An 18,065-nucleotide genomic window follows, 5' to 3' on the forward strand; every position below is an offset into this window, starting at 1 on the left:
AGATCATTCTTCTGAAGGCCACCTTTCAGGGCGGCCATGGCCACTGATTGGTCCAAGTTCCGGACCTCCAACGCCGCGATGTTAAAGCGGTTGACGTAGGCCCGTATGGACTCCCCTTCCCTCTGCTTGATGTTGATGAGGGACTCCGAACCCTTCCGAGGACGCCGGCTGCTGACAAAATGGGCCACAAATTGGTGGCTCATTTGATCGAAGGAAAAGATGGTACCCGGCTTCAAAGCCGAGTACCAGTTCCTCGCTGCTCCCTTCAAAGTAGACGGGAAAGCCCGGCATAAGATGGTGTCAGGAGCACCGTGAAGCAGCATCATCATTCGGAAGGCCTCCAGATGATCAACCAGGTCCGAAGTCCCGTCGTAGCTTTCGAACTGGGGAAGCTTGAAGTTTGGCGGGATCGGTTCCTGCATAATCATTTGGGAGAAGGGAGGGTCAGTGCAAATATCCTCACCATAAGCGGGGGGCGCGTGGCGGAGTTCTTCAATCCGCCGGTTCATCTCCTAGAGCCTCCGGTCCAGGAAATCCTCTCGACTTCGAGTCTCGAGGGTCCTTTGGCAGAACGGGGGCAGGAATCTTCCAGGGGTGGAGTCGTGGTCCGATTGAGGGCTCTCTATCCTCGGATTTGTTTTTCCAGGAAGGACGGGGCGGCTGGCCCAGGTGGCCCGCCCCGCCGCCGGGTTCTGGCATTCTGGCGATGCCCTTTCCGGGTGCGCTGACGCCTGCGGTTGCTGCTGCTGCATTGCTTGCACAGCTTCGACGAGGCCTCTGACCTGCTGTGCCAGCAAGTCAAATTGCTCCGCGCCGACCGCCGCCGCTGGAGGGGGAGGAGGAGGAGGCTGAGAAACTGGAGGGGAGGCTGGAGCCTGAGATCTGGCCGCGGAGGCCGTGGACCGTCGGGTGGACGCCTTGCGCGGAGGCATCGAGTGTCGATCTCGCGGGGGAAGATTAGGAGTGGGTGACGGGGAGACGGTCGGAGACGGCTCCGTTGAACACTCCTTTAAGAACAAGGGTGTTGCGAAGACACAGCCCCTTCCTCTAGCGCCAATCCTGTTGGTGCAAAAATCTGCTTGCGCCGGAGAAGCTAGAGTCGGAGAAGCCGCGGTCGCCGCCGGGACCTGCAAAGAAAGTCTAAACCGGAGGTGGGGTTGCTCCGGCAAGACCCTCCGACGCTCAAGTCAGTTCTCTGCCTCAACAAGAATGGAGTGCTCGAACGGAGAATTTAGCAGAGTTTTGAGATAAGAAATGAGCTTAGAGAATAACGTATCTGGATCCTCCTTTTTATAGACGGAGGAGGTAACGGATTGATGGCGACGTCTGTAACCGTCTGGTCGTAGGTCGCCCATAGTCAGGGGGAATTTATTGCGAAGGGTAGTGGAGCGGAATCGTGGCTATCACCGTAGCTCGCCACGTGGAATCAGTTGCGAGGAGTGGAGCAGCGTCCGTTGTCGTGACTTGCCAGCGGATGGGAGAATCGCCCGGTATCCGTCGCAGGAGGTGGAGCAGGTTCGTGGCCGTTATTGTGGCCTGCCAGGGGGTAGTGGAGCTGTGCGGAATCCGTCACAGGAAGTGGAGCAGAGCTGCGATGGTTACTGCGGCCTGTCAGAGAATGATGGAGCTGCACGGAATCCGCCACAGGAAGTGGAGCAGGATCGTGGCCGTTATGGTGGCCTGCCAGGGGGTGCAGATCCATTGGCTGAAGTTCGGCAGCGGTCGGAGTCCGGCCCCCGTAGGAGTCCGGGCGTGGTCTTCCTGTAATTAAAGTTAAAGGCGAAGTCCGGCTCCCGTAGGAGTCCGGACGGGGCTTACCAGCAGTCGTTATTGAGGACGGAGCTCGGCTCCCATAGGAGTCCGGGCGGAGTCTGCGTGCGGCTGCAGTTGTTGGCGTCGAGGATGAAGCCCGGCTCCCATAAGAGTACGGGCGAAGTCTCCCTGCAATTAAAGTCAAAGGCGAAGTCCGGCTCCCGTAGGAGTCCGGACGAGACTTACCAGCGGTCGATGCTGAGGACGGAGCCCGACTCCCGTAGGAGTCCGGGCGGAGCTGTCCTGTTGTCGATGTCGGCGGCGGAGCCCGGCTCCCGTAGGAGTCCGGACGGAGCTGTCCTGCTCGTAACCGTTGGAGTTGTCGGTGACGGAGCCCGGCTCCCGTAGGAGTCCGGGCGGAGCTGTCCTGTAGTCGATGTCGGCGGCGGAGCCCGGCTCCCGTAGGAGTCCGGACGGAGCTGTACTGTAGTTGATGTCGGCGGCGGAGCCCGGCTTCCGTAGGAGTCCGGGCGGAGCTGTCCTGTTGTTGATGTCGGCGGCGGAGCCCGGCTCCCGTAGGAGTCCGGGCAGAGCTGTCCCGCTCGTAACCGTTGGAGTTGTCGGTGACGGAGCCCGGCTCCCGTAGGAGTCCGGGCGGAGCTGTCCTGTAGTCGATGTCGACGGTGGAGCCCGGCTCCCGTAGGAGTCCGGGCGGAGCTGTCCTGCTCGTAACTGTTGGAGTTGTTGGTGACGGAGCCCGGCTCCCGTAGGAGTCCGGGCGGAGCTGTCCTGTAGTCGATGTCGACGGCGGAGCCCGGCTCCCGTAGGGGTCCGGACGGAGCTGTCCTGTTGTTGATGTCGGCGGCGGAGCTCGGCTCCCGTAGGAGTCCGGGCGGAGCTGTCCCGCTCGTAACCGTTGGAGTTGTCGGTGACGGAGCCCGGCTCCCGTAGGAGTCCGGGCGGAGCTGTCCTGTAGTCGATGTCGACGGCAGAGCCCGGCTCCCGTAGGAGTCCGGACGGAGCTGTCTTGCTCGTAACTGTTGGAGTTATTGGTGACGGAGCCCGGCTCCCGTAGGAGTCCGGGCGGAGCTGTCCTGTAGTCGATGTTGGCGGCGGAGCCCGGCTCCCGTAGGAGTCCGGGCGGAGCTGTCCTGTAGTTGATGTCTGCGGCGGAGCCCGGCTCCCGTAGGAGTCCGGACGGAGCTGTGCTGTAGCTGATGTCGGCGGCGGAGCCCGGCTTCCGTAGGAGTCCGGGCGGAGTTGTCCTGTTGTTGATGTCGGCGGCGGAGCCCGGCTCCCGTAGGAGTCCGGACGGAGCTGTCCTGTTGTTGATGTCGGTGGCAGAGCCCGGCTCTCGTAGGAGTCTGGACAGAGCTGTCCTATAGTCGATTTTGCTGAAGATTTTGGCTGTGGGCATTTTATATCCAACACACCCTATTTATTAACAGCTTAAAGCGGCCCACATGAAGCTCCCCGACCCGCTGGGACGATAGGATACCAACTTCCGTAAAAATTCCGCTTCGTGGACGTCGGTAGAGCGGTAGTTGGTTTTCCATGCGCAAACGAGCGGAGGCGAACAGTAGTTAGTTTTCTATGAGCAAACGAACCGTGCGGTTCGGCTCGGCTCCACAAACAGCTCGCTCAGGCCCGTCCAGAGGCGAGCCAAATCTGAAGCCCCCAAACTAGTTGGAGCAGACCGGAATGGGGGGATTGCCTCGGGACCGAATCGGTTCACCCGGTTTTTAGATGACGTAACGTACGACGATTCGACTGGGAACGTAACGGAGACTTTGTATTGCGTTTCCCGGACCACAACGAGGCACAATCCCAGCAGAAGGCTTGACGAGGAGGCTCTCTCTTTCTCTCTCTCTCTTCGGACGAAAAGAGGAAGAATTCGAGAGGAGAGGAAAGGGGCAAGAAATCTATCGTCTTTTCCGAATCGAAAGGTCCGTAATTCTTGTTCCGATCCTTCGATTCTTTGTGCTTATCGTTCCCTCGAGCTTGTCATGGTTTAGAATGCCGATCTTTGTGTGCTTTCTTGTTTTTGTTCGTTGTCTATTGAGCTTAGTTTAGATGAGGAACTTGTTATGATGATAGTTAGCTGGAGGATTAGGTTTGTGTTTGGGATTGATGGGAATTATTGCAATCAATTGCTTCTTTTGGGAAGGAATTCTGAATTTGTAGATCTTTTTAGGGCATGAGCTTGGTTTGAGGTCTAATTTGCTGATCCCGGAAGGCGGGTTTCCTTTTGAATAGAAATTGTGGCGTTTTCTACGAGGAATTGGAGCAGAAGGCAAAGGGAAGAGGGTTCTCGGAATTATTTTTGTGGGTTTGGAAAGAGAGTGATTTCTTGGCAGGTAATTCGTTAAAGCTGAGACTTTGGCATTAGATTGAAGGATTCTGTGTGGATTTGGATGCTTCTGGAATGTTGTCGGGGGAGAACAATTCAATCTTGTTGTAGAATAAGATAAGAATGTGTAGCTCTGATGTTTTCTCTCAGAATTGGAGCACAGTATCAATCGTCGTACACTTCCAAAAGTGGTCACACAGATGGAAATGTTTCACCTTTGATATCAGCATTCTATTGGCAAAAGGAGAAGTTGACCGCTAAAGACAAGGTGACTAAAGATCAACTTTTGTTTTAAAGAGCTCTAGAACTGAAAAAAACAATGGAATCGATGGCATCCTGGAATGGGTTTGGGATAAGAATTAACATCCTTTGTTGAGTCAGTTGTATTGCCTGCTGCCACCTGGAGAAGTGTCTATAGCTTGTCTAGTTTAAATTTGCACAATCAAAGCTTCTTTTTACATTCTATGTGTTGTCAAAGAATTGTGTATATATCGTACTTGTGGACTGCTTTGCTTTGATTGTCTCATCTCCTGATTTAGATCTTTTTATTGGCATGTAACTTATATTTGATATACAGCTATCATTATTTTGATGGATCCAAATATATATTGTCAACAACTTCATGATTATTTGTTTGTGGGGCTATGATTTTCTATAATTACTTCATATAATATATAAACAGATTATTCACTTTCTAAAGTGGAAGATAATGTTGGTTCATGTTTTTCTGCAGTGATGGCATCCTCTTCAGATTCATGGTTGAGGGAGTTAAATGAAGCCTCCAAGCTCGCTGATGATATCAGTGCCATGATTTCTGAAAGGGGCTCTTTGCCTCCATCAGGGCCAGATACCCAACGTCATACATCTGCTATTCGGAGGAAGATAACAATTCTTGGGACTAAATTGGATAGTTTGGAGTCCCTGCTCTCCAAGCTTCCTAGTAAACAGCCAATGTGTGTGAAACATTGTTCTACAAATCTCTTGATTTGATACAATTGCATATGCTTTCTTAGAGTCTCTAATAGGATGTTATATGTTTATTTGGTGTACATCGATTCATTAATATTATGAATTAGATAAGATTCTAGGCTGCATTCCTTTTAGATTTACTTTGATTGTGGAGGAAGCGAGCCATTTGGATGTAGCTTTAAATTTATCATGATTTAGTAAATATTGTTACTTGGCTTCTGAATGTGTAGAAAATTTTCTTAATGGTGTGATCATAGATTACTTGATAGGGTATACCAGGTTTGAAGAAATTGAGTTATGTCCTCATCGGCCTATTGATTGCTTATTGATGTACCTAGTCAGATGGCACCGACGCTCCATTTTATGTGGTGTATCTGGGTATGCTTTTGTAGCCTTTCCAGTTATTAGTATAACACTAGTGTTTCATGAGCCTTTTTCTTTCATTCTAATTGATGATAATTATGAATTGTAAAAGGCAAATGAATATTACTATCATGCAAGGACCGCCAAATCGGAATTGGACCCCATGCCGACTAACTGGCGGTACGGTTCGGTATGATGAGTCCATACTAGGCCGAACCGACAGGCCAAAGAAGGGGAGAGGGAGAAGAAAGAGGAAGAGAGAGAGGGGGGAGAGAAGGAGAGGGAGAGGAAGGGAGGGCTTCTGGTGGGAAAGAAAGAGGAAGAGAGGGGGGAGAGAAGGAGAGGGAGAGGAAGAGAGGGCCTTTGGTGGCCGTCGGAGGCCATCTGAGCTCTTGTCGAGCACGATAAGAGTGGAGGGAGGGAAGGAGAGAGAGAGAGGAAGATCCTTATTGGATGTCTGGAGGTCGTTGGAGGCCTTTGGACGAACGGCGATGCCACCGCGATGTCTTCGACGGTCGGTGAGCTAGCGTCGAGCGACCTGAGGGCAGCTGAGTCCGGAAGAGGGTCTCTATCCTCCAGTGCGAAACAGGGGTTCGTTCCTGTTTCATTTTTTTTTGGCTTTTATCACATGAAGTCGGCAACGCAGATGTCGACTTCGCCATAGTTTATTTATTTTTTTATAATTTTGATTGAAGTCAGAAATGCGATAAAATATGACGAAGTCAGCATCTGCATTGCTGACTTCACGTGATAAAAGACAAAAAAGCAAAATAGAGGCGAACCCATATTTCGCACTGGAGGAGTGTAGAGGCCCTCCTTCAGTCTCGGCCACCCTCAGGTCCCTCGGTGCTAGCTCACCAGTTGTGGGAGATGTCACAGTGACGTTGCTATCTGTTCAAAGACTGTCTCTTCCTCTCTCCCTCCTCTCCCCCCTTTCTCTCTCTTCCTTTCTTTCTTCTTCCTCCCTTCGAGACGGCCACTGTGCCGTTTTGTATGTCGGAACCAGACCGATTTTCCATTGGTATGGTTCAGGCGCTGAACCGTCCAATTCGAGATGGTTCGGAGAACGACGCAATCATGTGTATGTTTTCCTTTGATACAATAAACTGTTCAAGTCATCGTGAAAAAAAGGGAATGGAATATAAAAGTTTCATTGGTGTTCAGTAACTTTTGTCCCTTTGCTGCTTTTCACCAAATATGCTTTACTTTACATAATTTTAGATATTTACTTTTGTCAAGCACTAAAGTTTCAACTGCAAGCTTTTAGATCGTGATATAGAATTTTGGTGCGTTTAATATGGTACAAATATAATAATTGTATTACAAGAGGGATAACCCTCCTCCTCTATCTCACAAGTCATAGCTAAAGACATTTTAATATCCTAGCCTGCTTCTAAAGCTCATCTATGTAACTATTTCCTATCGAGTTATTAAGCAAGTAGTTGAACTTATAGATGTACTAAATCAGGTTTTAAGCTCACATGGAAGGCCAACAAAGTCAAGGATGTATTGGGCATTGTGGAGAGATTCGCACTAACCTTACATCTCAAATGTTTTTCCACACTTGAAGGAGTTTAGTAACTATGCCTTCGAAAGCCCTTCTCTTTCCTCTCAATCTCATAACTCACACATTTGTTGTAATGGCCCATCCTGCTTCTAAAGGTTAGCTTAGTAATTATTTTTCTTTGAAGTAACTAAGCAAGTAGTTGAGATTGTAAATGTTCTAAATCAGGTTTCAAGGATGATATTGAAGGCGAATAGTTGTTAAAATGGTATAGAACCTTGTGGAGATCCTCACGGACATCCTATGTCTAATTTTCTTCTCTTCACATGAAGGAGTTTGTTTTTATTAACTATGCTTTATAAATCTCAAGTTTCTTAACCTGCAATCTCCCAAGGTTTTTGATAGTTGGGCACTACAAAATGTCATCACCTCCTAGTACTCAAAAACTTGAAGGTATCCTTCCAAGACAACTCATTTCGATAGAATTACACCATTGTTACCATGTCTGAATTATTTAATGATACCTATTTTGATTGTAACAACCTTAGTGTCACCTAAAAAAGCTAGCCAGAAGATGTTATTTCGGTTTCTTGGTTCTATATAAGTATCCAAGATCTACAATACATAGCCGATGTGGGATTAAACATATTCCTCTATGGGTCCTAATATACTCCCTCCATTTAAGCATTGATGTCATCATCAAGCGAAAAATCCAAATCCATTCAAATCCAATCACAAGTACCACAAAACCAAACACAAATACTATAATCAGCCCATGGCCAACTCAATTAGGCCCGTGCTATGGTGTTCTCTGGTCCACATAGGCCATGGCCATTGGTTGGGTCTACTATGATACTACTTTTTCAACCTAGGACCTCATCTGCCCCTATGCGTAGCCAATGTGTGTCTGAACACATGCCCGCATAGGTCCTTATATGAAGAAAAAAAAAGGTTCCTACAATATGTAACCTAATCAATTCCCTTACCCTTTCAGTAGCTACTTATCTGTCGAAATTTTCCACCACCTAGTCCTAATTATGCATGCAACACTATCTATTTTCTAGATTCCAAAAGAAATATCGTCTTCGCCTCCTGCTGGGCACTTTAATACACAATTCTCCACTCGACAAACACATGCACACCTCCCAAAGAACTCTTATGATAGTTGGCATGAAGCCAAGTAACATGGTAAAAAAATGTAGGAGAAATTTGAGATAAAGTCGTCGCCAATTTGAAAGGGGAAAAAGAAAGCAACAATTTATCTTGCATTCACTACAAGTAGGTAGCAGCTCATATTTCTGCTAGGGTTGAAACCTTTTAAACCTTTTATAATGTTTATATGTATGACATCTTATGTTTGCTGAACATCTTGCTGGTGAAAGGAGATGCCCATGACAACTAATTTTTTATTTTGACCAATATTATTAGAAAGCATTTTTCAAAGTGGCAAGGGCTTGAAATGGAGGGGGTCTTCTTTCATTAGAAGTATCTTCAAGACTTACCTTAATTTTTTAGTTTATGGGAAAAAATTGTGAAAAATTACCTATTTGTTCTATGTGGATGATTCTTGTATTAATATTGAATTTGACCATAATGAAATTAAGAAATTTAATGGGGGATTCATGCATGAAAAAGACTGGGTAGATTAGAGACATATGTTGATAAACCAAGTGCAAGATCTTTTTTGTAGTTTTACATTCCATATTAAAAAAAAATTATGGCTAGAGCTTTAGGAGTCAGGTAGCAACTTGGAAGCTGAAAGTATTTAGGAGTGGTGCTTGATTGAGAAGAGATGACTTAGGTGGGCCGTATGAGTTATGACAAAAGGTATAGTAAGCTGGAAGTGAACCTTTTTTGGAGGCCAGTGTGGAGGTGTTAATTCAGTTGGTTTATCAAGCACAAGCTCTTTAAAATGGCTGCATGTCATATTTTTACAGATTGAAGAAGATGAGAGATTTCTTTTGGAAGCATGTTGTTCAAAGGGGTGAAGTTATTTAGATGTAGTAGTTTGAAATATTCCTCAAGGAGATCATCATTGATTTCCCCGTGGAAACTCCAAATGACCTGTCCCTCAAACAAGAGAAAGCATTGGCTACAAGCATGACTTCATCGGAAATCTGAAAGATGTAAGGAAATGGTAAGAATCTTTATTTCTTGCGAAAATTGTAGAGAATATGGTCATGAGTTGTTAATAAATATAAAAATTACAGTTTGAGAGGAAGAAGTATCTGAATTGTACAATTTAGAAGATTTGGTGCTGAGAAATGACTTGGTTTTTAGGAGTATGTGGTTCATCAAATATTTTAAGAAAGTTATGCAAGAAATTAAGAGTTTAAAAGATGTGCTCCAACAAAATAAATGCTAAACCTGAAATTTTAAAGGTTAGTGCATTAGAAAATAAAAAAGAAGTTTTAAAGGTCTGAAAAAGTTAATTTGGAAGTATCCTGTAATAGGATTCAATGCAGGACATGGTGGGATCATGAGGTATGACATTGGAAGGATTGGGATTGTAAGGAGTTGGTAGAGCCAAAGTTTGAAGTTTCAGGTGAAACTTTCAGGCTTCAGTCAAAATTGATCAGAAACTGGCCGATTTTTTGGTTCGACCAGTTTCGGCTGAAACCGACCGCAATTCTTCTATTCCTTTTCTATTTGTTTAATATATATATGTTTAATATTTTTAATGTTTTATTTAAATCTATTATTTTAAATGACTAAACATCTAATGTTTAGTTATTATTGGCTTATTCCTCTTGATTATTCCTTAATATCATATAATCTTGTTGTTGTTACATCAAGTTGTGATTAGCAATTACTAATTAATTCAATTGGCACTTCGTAGTTGGAAGAAAAGTGTGCAGATAGAAAGCTTTCATTTTAAAGCTTCAGCCCTTTGTGACAAATTAGGAGGTAATCTTTGGGGGAAGATCAGGATCATTTGCATTACCACATGTCCTCGCTTTTCTATTTTTCTTCATATCTAGGTTGTGGGAAAGGACGAACAAAGTTCATTCCTCTCCCACTCAGAGAGTGATATGAAATTAGGAAGCTTGAGCTAATCTCATCTCCCAAATCCTATTCCTCCATCATCGACAACAGTGGCATTGCACCAGGTTGAGTAATTATCCTCCATTATCAACTTAGTAAGAGGTATACAGGGCAGTTATTTTATTTTCTATTTTCAAAAATGATTTACCCAATAAGAGGTATGGAGTAATTATCCTCCATTATGCTATGTTCTTTTTTTTTTTTGGATAAATCTTTTTTGAAAAAGAAAAACTAAGTTATGATTTTTGATACATATTCTTAAAAACAGCTAAGGTGTAATTCTTTCTCGAAATAAAATGAAATGGTGAAATGAAATTGTTTTTTAATTAGCCAAGAATTTTCTTGTTTACATGGACCCATGGTTTATTGAAGTTAAAAGTTTAGGCAAAGTTTATTATATTGCAAAATTAGAGCTCATATGAGAAATCACAAAAATAGAGAATTGTAGAAAATTATAAAATGTTAGATGAAAGCATAAGAAAACTATATATATTTAATGCATTATGCATTAGTGCAGTTTAATTTCAGCTAGAAATTATCCAAACTGGAAAAGTTATGATATTTAAAATCAAATGATGCAGAATTACTCGTCTTTTATTGTTGTTAACTTCTATTTTTTTTTCCTGACTTAGACCAAGACTCTAAAACTCGGAGCAAAACTGCCAAAAGCAAAATCGAAACTAATTTGTTAAACCTTGGGTAGAGCAATTACATATAAGTCTTCCTGAAGTTGAAATATTTTTCATAAAGGTTTTAAAAGACTATTAGGTAGCAGAGGGGCAGCTAGGGACCACCCAGTGGCTAGTCAGGAAAGAATAAAAAGGGAAAAATGGAGGAAAAAAAAGGAGGGGAAAAATCACTTACCTCTTCCGCTGCCTCATGTTGCAACTGCTGGCACCACTGTTGCAACTGGCTGCAAGTGGGTCATTCATTAAACCCACTAAATGGATGTGGGTTGGCCATCCCAAGTGGGCACCTAAAACTTGGAAGGCTGCCCAAGCTCTTGCAAGGCTGTGATGTCCATATATGTAGCCTACACTTATGCAAGGCGCCCATAAGGCCTCACCATCTAAGGCAAATACCTAGATGGCCACATGGGCCTAGTTTTAGCACCATGTTGGCAACCAATGAAGGAATTTGAGCAGTGCTAAAATGTAAAAAAAAGTTTATGGTGAAAACAAATTCCTTAATGCTGTAAGGATATTGAATATATGTATTTTTTGACTTTAAATTTTTCAGCTTTTATTCTGGAAATTTGCTGGAAGATGTTTCGTGATTAAACTTAGAGTGTTATATCACAGGCATTGCAATATAAAGGCACACCCATCAGGAGAAGGCAGTAAAGCACAAAAGCCGTGATTTTAAGTTCACCCAAAACTCTTAAATGTAATCATCTCCATATCCTACGAAACTAGGACCAGTCTTAAATTTTTGGCCAAAACTAAATTATGAGTCAAATTATTGTGTATATCAGCTATCCATGTCAATGTTTGTCATTTCTGTATTTCTTTCAATCTTGGAAGCATTTCCTCTAAAAGATTAAATAAATTTTTTGCAGATGTTTAGAATATTTGAAATGTTATGATTCAAGGAGATGTTTATAAGACTTAAGTTTCTGACATAAGTATGGTTATTCAGAAGCTTAAATCTCATAGGTGTCTTGATTGTCTTCTGTTAGATTGCCATCAAATAATAAAATGATATGCAAGTATTAATAGTCATGACTTTTTAATGATATGTGTTTTAAAAATTATCTTTGATTGTCATGGTGCAAAATATATGAAATGACACATTCAAAGGCCCAAAGCAAAGTTATGCCCATTAAATGATTGTTTAACATATTTTCTTGCATTATTTAATTTTTATTTATTCTTTCTATTTTTAAAAAATTCTGATGGTTTTTATAATTTTCTACTGGAACTAGCAAAGTTGAAGTTATTACTGAATTTAAAACTTAAAACTAATTTTTTGGATGTTGGACAAAGCTTTTCAAGAGATTTTGGAACAAATTGTTCCAGTGGTTAGGGAGTTGTTATGTTGGATGCACAGTAGCTGTTTGGTGTGTAATCAACCCAAAAGACATGCTTACCTTAAAATCGGAAGAAAGAAGGTTGATAAGGAAGTATAGGAGATGTTTTTTTTTTACACTTTCCTAGTCCACATTTGGCTAAAGTCCTTACCTTTGTGTCTCAAGCTTAGGGCAGTCTCGATATCGGTTACTGAGCCTTTTTTGAATCCAAAATAAAGACTTGAAGACCTTTTCATTATTGGATTCAGTGTGCTTGTAAATAGGGATACATATTGGGTGGGTTGGGCTGTGCTATAGGTGGTCTTGGGGTTACCCTAGGTTACTAGACACCTAGCCCAAGCTTTAGCTCAGTCTGTACTTAAACCAACATGCATGGGTCAAAGCTCAGGCCAACAAGTTACGAGCGAGCTTGTGTTGAAATTGGCCAGTCCAAATAGTAGCAACATTCATAAATAGTCACTCTCATTCCCCTCTATAGTCATGTTTATACTTCCAAATCTATGTTAATAGTTTATACACAATCCTTGATTGCATTAAAGATTCCATAACTAGTTTCTTTAGCTATATGACAGACAAGTTTTAGTATTATGTTTTTACTATATTTGTGTAATATATATGCCAAGTATATATATACATGCTATATAGCTAACAGGTTGGGCTAGGTTGGGATATTGGGCTCATAAATCACAGGCCCAAGCTTGGCCTGATTCTAAATTGGCCCAAAGGATACTTGGGCTAGGTGAGATAGCTTTTCTAAATTAACCTTGGCTAGATGCACCATGGAGACCCAAATTTTTCTTCTAGCATAATGTGGAGGCTGTTCAAACTGTTTATATCCATCATGGCACCTTTGTAAATCTCTTCCCTCCTTCCCCCTCCCCCATCCCCCCACCTCCACTTCCAAAAAAACTATCTAAGAAATTAACCTTGCTCGTCTAAAAAGCATTGGTTGAGATAATAAGACCAGGATTTAAGTGGAAGCTTTTATTGTATTGTAATATGCTGCAAGGAGGTTGGCATAACACAGTGACGCATATTATGTACATGTCCACATCAATAGGTATTGGTCCATGTTAGCTTGTATGGTTATATTGTTTTGTGATAGACATAGACTGCAAAAGGACTAGGCTGGATCCATATCCTGTCGATATATTATATGGATGAATCTTCTACTCATCCCCTTGGTAAATCTTAGATACTCCATGAAGTATTAATTATTAAAACTAGTTTTCTTTTATTGAGTGCTCAAACATGTGAAGATGTAGCCTTAATGCTGAAAGATTAGGATTTCATAGCATACCTCAATGTGCCTTTGTTCTGAATGTTTATTTTGCCATGCTGATCCTAGTGTGTGCCAATTGCCAATAAGGAATGGTGTAATGTGTTTGCACTTTGTGAGTGTTTGAGCTTTATAAAGATGATAAGAAAAAGGACATTACCTAGTGATGGTCCTAGCAACCTGGGTTCCTGGGAGGGGTAGACTGGGGATATATGTAAGCTTTGGCATTTTTTTGCACAAAGTGGCTGTCCCAGGACTTGAACCTGCACCACTATTGTCGGACCAAGGCTTTACCATTGCTCCAAGCAATGATTCCATTTTATAGAGATGATCAATGAGTCATACTATTAATTCTGCCAACACTGTAATTGGATCTAAGTCAGATATCTAGTTCTGAATTAAATATCTTAGTTTAGTCTTCAGAAAGAACCTAATTCTTCTTCAAAGAAGCCACAATTGAAAAAGTCTAGCTCCCAATCACAAATCTCTTTAGGTACCTCTAATCTGAGGCCTCTTCAAAAGTCTGCTTATCTCAATCTGCTTTCTTAGCATTCACAATTCAGTGGAAAAAGGACATATTCTTATTACCTTAAATCCCCATGCCTTCTGTTTCAGTATCATTAATGACAGTGGATATGTTATTTCTTCCTTACATTTACTTCCATTTATCCTTTGCTCAGTTATTATTCCACCTAAAAACTTGATCTTGCATAATTAAATCTCCCAGAAATCCTCCAACTTTTAACTTTTTAGGCATTATATATTATTCAGTTTTTGAGAAATAAACTTCTCATCAGGTTCCTCTTTTGTTGAACCTCTTCACTCCATTGCACAAAATGCAGATCAGGATTTTCAAGCTATGTCCTTTTGAACTCTAAAAAAGGAGTTTTCTTACCTGTTTCTTAAAGAAATAAATGGTTCATGCCATGGTCTTTATGCACAGAAATTGTTGCTGCAAAACGGGTCTTCCATTCAAAATGGGAAGCCGAATCTAGGATGTCAGTTAGTCCATGTCAAGCAACTTATGTGCCATGAACAAGCCTCAAAATCACAAGATTACTGGAGTTGTGATGAATGAGCCTGTGAAAGTATTTTCCTTACATGGCGTATGGTATTGAAATGGATGGTGTTAACATATTAGTGGGTAGGGTAAAAGGTACTTGGACCGAAAGTTTGCATGTTTCTGTCTTTTTAGTAGTGCAGTTGATAGAAAATGTTGTACTAGAAGCTGAATGCACCATATTGTTGTACATTCCCAATGTACAATAGTTTGAAAAAAAAAATCTGTCTTTATTTATTTATTTTTTGTTTTTGACTACCCTCCTAACGTAAAAGAACCCTTCGATATACATGCAATTAGAAAATGAATGATATGCTTGAAATATGTTGTAACATGGTGGATCTTTATTTTTGAAAAGCACACAACCTCTCTCATTGCAATCATGTATACCAGGCGGAATTAATTTTATAACTTGTATATGCATTCTAATATATGATATAGTCTGTGGTTTCCTTCTATAAATAATTAAACATGAAGGCTATTTTCCTTTCACTTATGGCACATGTTGTCTTATGCAGATCAGATAAGGAGTTGCTTAAGCGCCAGGACATGCTCTCAAATTTGAGATCTAAAGCAAAACAGATGGCCTCTACATTAAACATGTCAAACTTTGCTAACAGGTTCACTTTTCATTTTAGCATTCTATTTGATGTTAATTTCTCTATATTGCCACTTTACCTTTGGGTTATTATTGTGCAGCACAGGCCTCCCATTCTCTCTTATATGCATAATAATAATAATAATAATAATCTTATTTTGTCATTGAGGAGTTTTAATGGGCATGATGCTTTGTTGCAATTGATTATGTGCAAGGTGCAAGTAAACATTAAGGTAACTCTTTTGTCAAATTTAGGGAAGACTTGCTTGGACAAAGTAAATCAACCGATGAGATAAATAGAACTGCAGGATTGGATAATTATGGTGTTGTTGGTCTACAGAGGCAGATTATGAGAGGTATGCTTATCTGATTGGTGTCTTCAATAATTTAATTTAAGCTACCATTTGATTCTTATGTGCTGTTTCCTGTGATATACAGAGCAAGATGAGGGCCTTGGGAGGTTGGAAGAGACCGTGCTGAGCACAAAACATATTGCATTAACAGTTAATGAGGAATTGGATCTGCATACAAAATTGATTGTATGTACCCGTAGCACATTGATTGGCTTCACCTTTTGATTAATTGTTTTTAGTCATGCATGATAGCATCTGCAACTCTTTGTTTTCATGTCCTGTTACAGGACAACTTGGACCATCATGCAGACTTAACCAATTCAAGGCTCCAGGTAATATCATTCCTTTTCACTCGATTAGCTTCTATGATTTCCATATACAGCACTGCTTTTGTTCTTTCTTAGATTGTAACAAAATGAAATGTATTGACGATCTAAATTTTATATCCCGCTCAGTTCTGACAGAAAGATATTCCAAATACTTGGTCCAAAATATATCTGAATTGTCCTTTTTTTTTTTGAAAAAAAATATAATTCTAGATAAGTGGCATTAGACAAATTTGTGCTAGGGGTATAAACAGGTTGATCTCAAGTGAGCTCAGGTGTGCTTGAGCTCAGCTTGGCATTCTCTGAAGCTGGCTGGAGCTCTTAGCTTGTGCTTGTCATGAGCTGGAATATGCCGAGCTCATGATCAGCTTGTTCACATCCAAGATGGTTCAAGCTCAGCTCGATTAAGCTCAATGGTGGCTGTTGGAGGTAACTGCAAAGGGAATGACATGGTATTGGGGTATGTGGGGGTCATTGAGAGGAGGGCAACAGTGAAGGGAACAACCAGCAGAGTATGGATGCTTGATGGAAAATGAGGTGGTGGAGCGACAAGCTTGTTAAAAGCAAATGCATAGGCTGAGGGGCCAAAGAGTCCTGTGCATGTGTCTGTGAGAGAGAGAGAGAGAGAGAGAGTCAGGGATGGTAGTTATGATCTCTCTCCAAGAGGCTAAGTGGGTATCTCAGCCATCAAATGTCCATCTGTTGGTTGAGATATAACTAAACTTTATAATTAAATAAATTGTGTAATTTGTAGTTTAGCTGATTTAAATCATGCTTAAAAATATGGAAGATTACTTTATAAGCAAATATAAATTAATCATCATAAACTTATATAATATTTATAAATTTATATTTGTATTTGTATGTTCATAAGGAGCTTAATTGGGCGGAACTTAAGCAAGCTGCTACTGGCTCAAATTCAACACATTATATTTTGAAATTTAAAATTCTAGCTCAAACTCGGCTTGTTTGCTGGCCAAGCGGTTCATAAGAGTCTAGTTTCGAGTGGAACATGAGCTGCAAACAGCCTGCTCATTTGACAGCCCTAATCTATACAACATGGGTTAAGTGACCTCTACAGGTGGGACCAGAAAAAAGAAAATGACATGGAAGCAGGGTTGTGTAGCTAGAGTCTGGCAATATGTATTTAGTGGTACAGAGCCATGCAATCAGGGCCATTACTCATCAAGAAAATAAGATGCAACTTCTGACTGCAAAAGCTTGATTTGTTAATCCATATGAAACCCAAAGATTATGAATCGTCCTATCAATTTGCTGGTATCTCAAGTTAATAAAAGCTTAATTCCTGAGGATATGCCAAAATTCAGCAAGCCAACCATCTTTCAGCCATTAGGTATTGCTTGACTTACCATTGTTTTATTTTTAATGCAGCGAGTGCAAAGGAGACTAGCAATTCTTAACAAGCGTACAAAAGGTGGTTGTTCGTGCATGTGCCTGCTCTCATCGGTTGTTGCTATAGTAATTCTGGCTGTTATTGTTTGGGCTCTTATCAAATACTTGTAGAAGTGGCACAAAATTGTCACTACGCTTTATCAGTGTGAGCTTTCTTTTAAATTCGCAAGAGTCAATAGGAAGCTTGTCTTATGCGTTCAATGCTGAGGTTTCATTTGGTTTTCCTTGCTAAAGCAGACCAATCATTGAAAATGATGTCTATGAGAGAATACTTTGTTGTGGATTGAACATTTGATTGTAATATTCAGTGTGTGTTTGTCTTGAAGCTATGAGGTGCAATCTGTTGCATGTGGCATTGGCTTCTGGGTACAGCATGCAGGTTTTTTTGCATTTTATGCACATTAGAGTAACGCTGCTAAATATTTGGACTATGGAACATGCAATGCAAGTTTCAGTGTACCTGCCTTGAGAGTACAACTTCGAGGAAGCTGGGGGATGATGCATTTTCTTTAGGTTAAATTTTCATGCAAATAGTTGGTTTCCTTGATCACAGTTTGGGACAATATTTCATATTATGGCTTGTTTTGACCGAAGCGAGGTTGCAAGGATTCATCAAAACTATTTATTAGCTTGACTTATTCTAGTAGCAAATAACTTAAATCGTTACATGGCTTTACTGATGATGGTTTCCTGTACAAGACGATATGGCTTCGCGCTGTTGTACTGGACTATATGGCTTAGCACCGAGTATTCTATTCCATAGTTACGTAGGCTGCGTTAGGGTTATATTTGGAATTGTTGTTTGTGGTAAGGTTTTTGAAGTTTGTAAAAATAAATTTTTTAAAAAATAAAATTTTTAAAAATTGAATTTTATAAAAAAATATTTATTATTGGATAATTATATTTTTTAAATATTATATAATTTTAATATTGAATTGGTAATTGGAATGAGAAAATACTTTAGGACAATATATAGTGTTATATGGTGGAGAATAATATAATATAATATAATGTAATATAATAT

At 41.4% G+C, this 18,065-nt stretch overlaps 1 protein-coding gene across 1 annotated transcript; it reads left to right on the plus strand.

Moving 5' to 3' along the window:
- The first annotated feature begins 3,507 nt into the window (after window positions 1-3,507).
- On the plus strand, window positions 3,508-17,366 carry LOC105035227 (syntaxin-52). The gene is made up of 7 exons (XM_010910703.4): window positions 3,508-3,698; window positions 4,836-5,055; window positions 14,870-14,971; window positions 15,205-15,305; window positions 15,388-15,488; window positions 15,590-15,634; window positions 17,021-17,366. Exons 2-7 carry the CDS (start codon window positions 4,838-4,840, stop codon window positions 17,150-17,152), a joined length of 699 nt encoding a protein of 232 aa, XP_010909005.1. The 5' UTR covers window positions 3,508-3,698; window positions 4,836-4,837; the 3' UTR covers window positions 17,153-17,366.
- Window positions 17,367-18,065: the final 699 nt, after the last annotated feature.

Source organism: Elaeis guineensis, chromosome 5 (genome assembly GCF_000442705.2).
Source record: "Elaeis guineensis isolate ETL-2024a chromosome 5, EG11, whole genome shotgun sequence".
NCBI classification, from domain to species: Eukaryota; Viridiplantae; Streptophyta; class Magnoliopsida; order Arecales; family Arecaceae; genus Elaeis; species Elaeis guineensis.

Excerpts from the sequence above, each read along its gene's own strand:
- LOC105035227 (XM_010910703.4), top strand. The coding sequence starts at position 4,838 with ATGGCATCCTCTTCAGATTCATGGTTGAGGGAGTTAAATGAAGCCTCC. Across the intron at positions 15,489-15,589 it reads ATCTGCATACAAAATTGATT|GACAACTTGGACCATCATGC; the intron begins GTATGTACCCGT and ends GTCCTGTTACAG. Across the intron at positions 15,635-17,020 it reads TAACCAATTCAAGGCTCCAG|CGAGTGCAAAGGAGACTAGC; the intron begins GTAATATCATTC and ends TTTTTAATGCAG.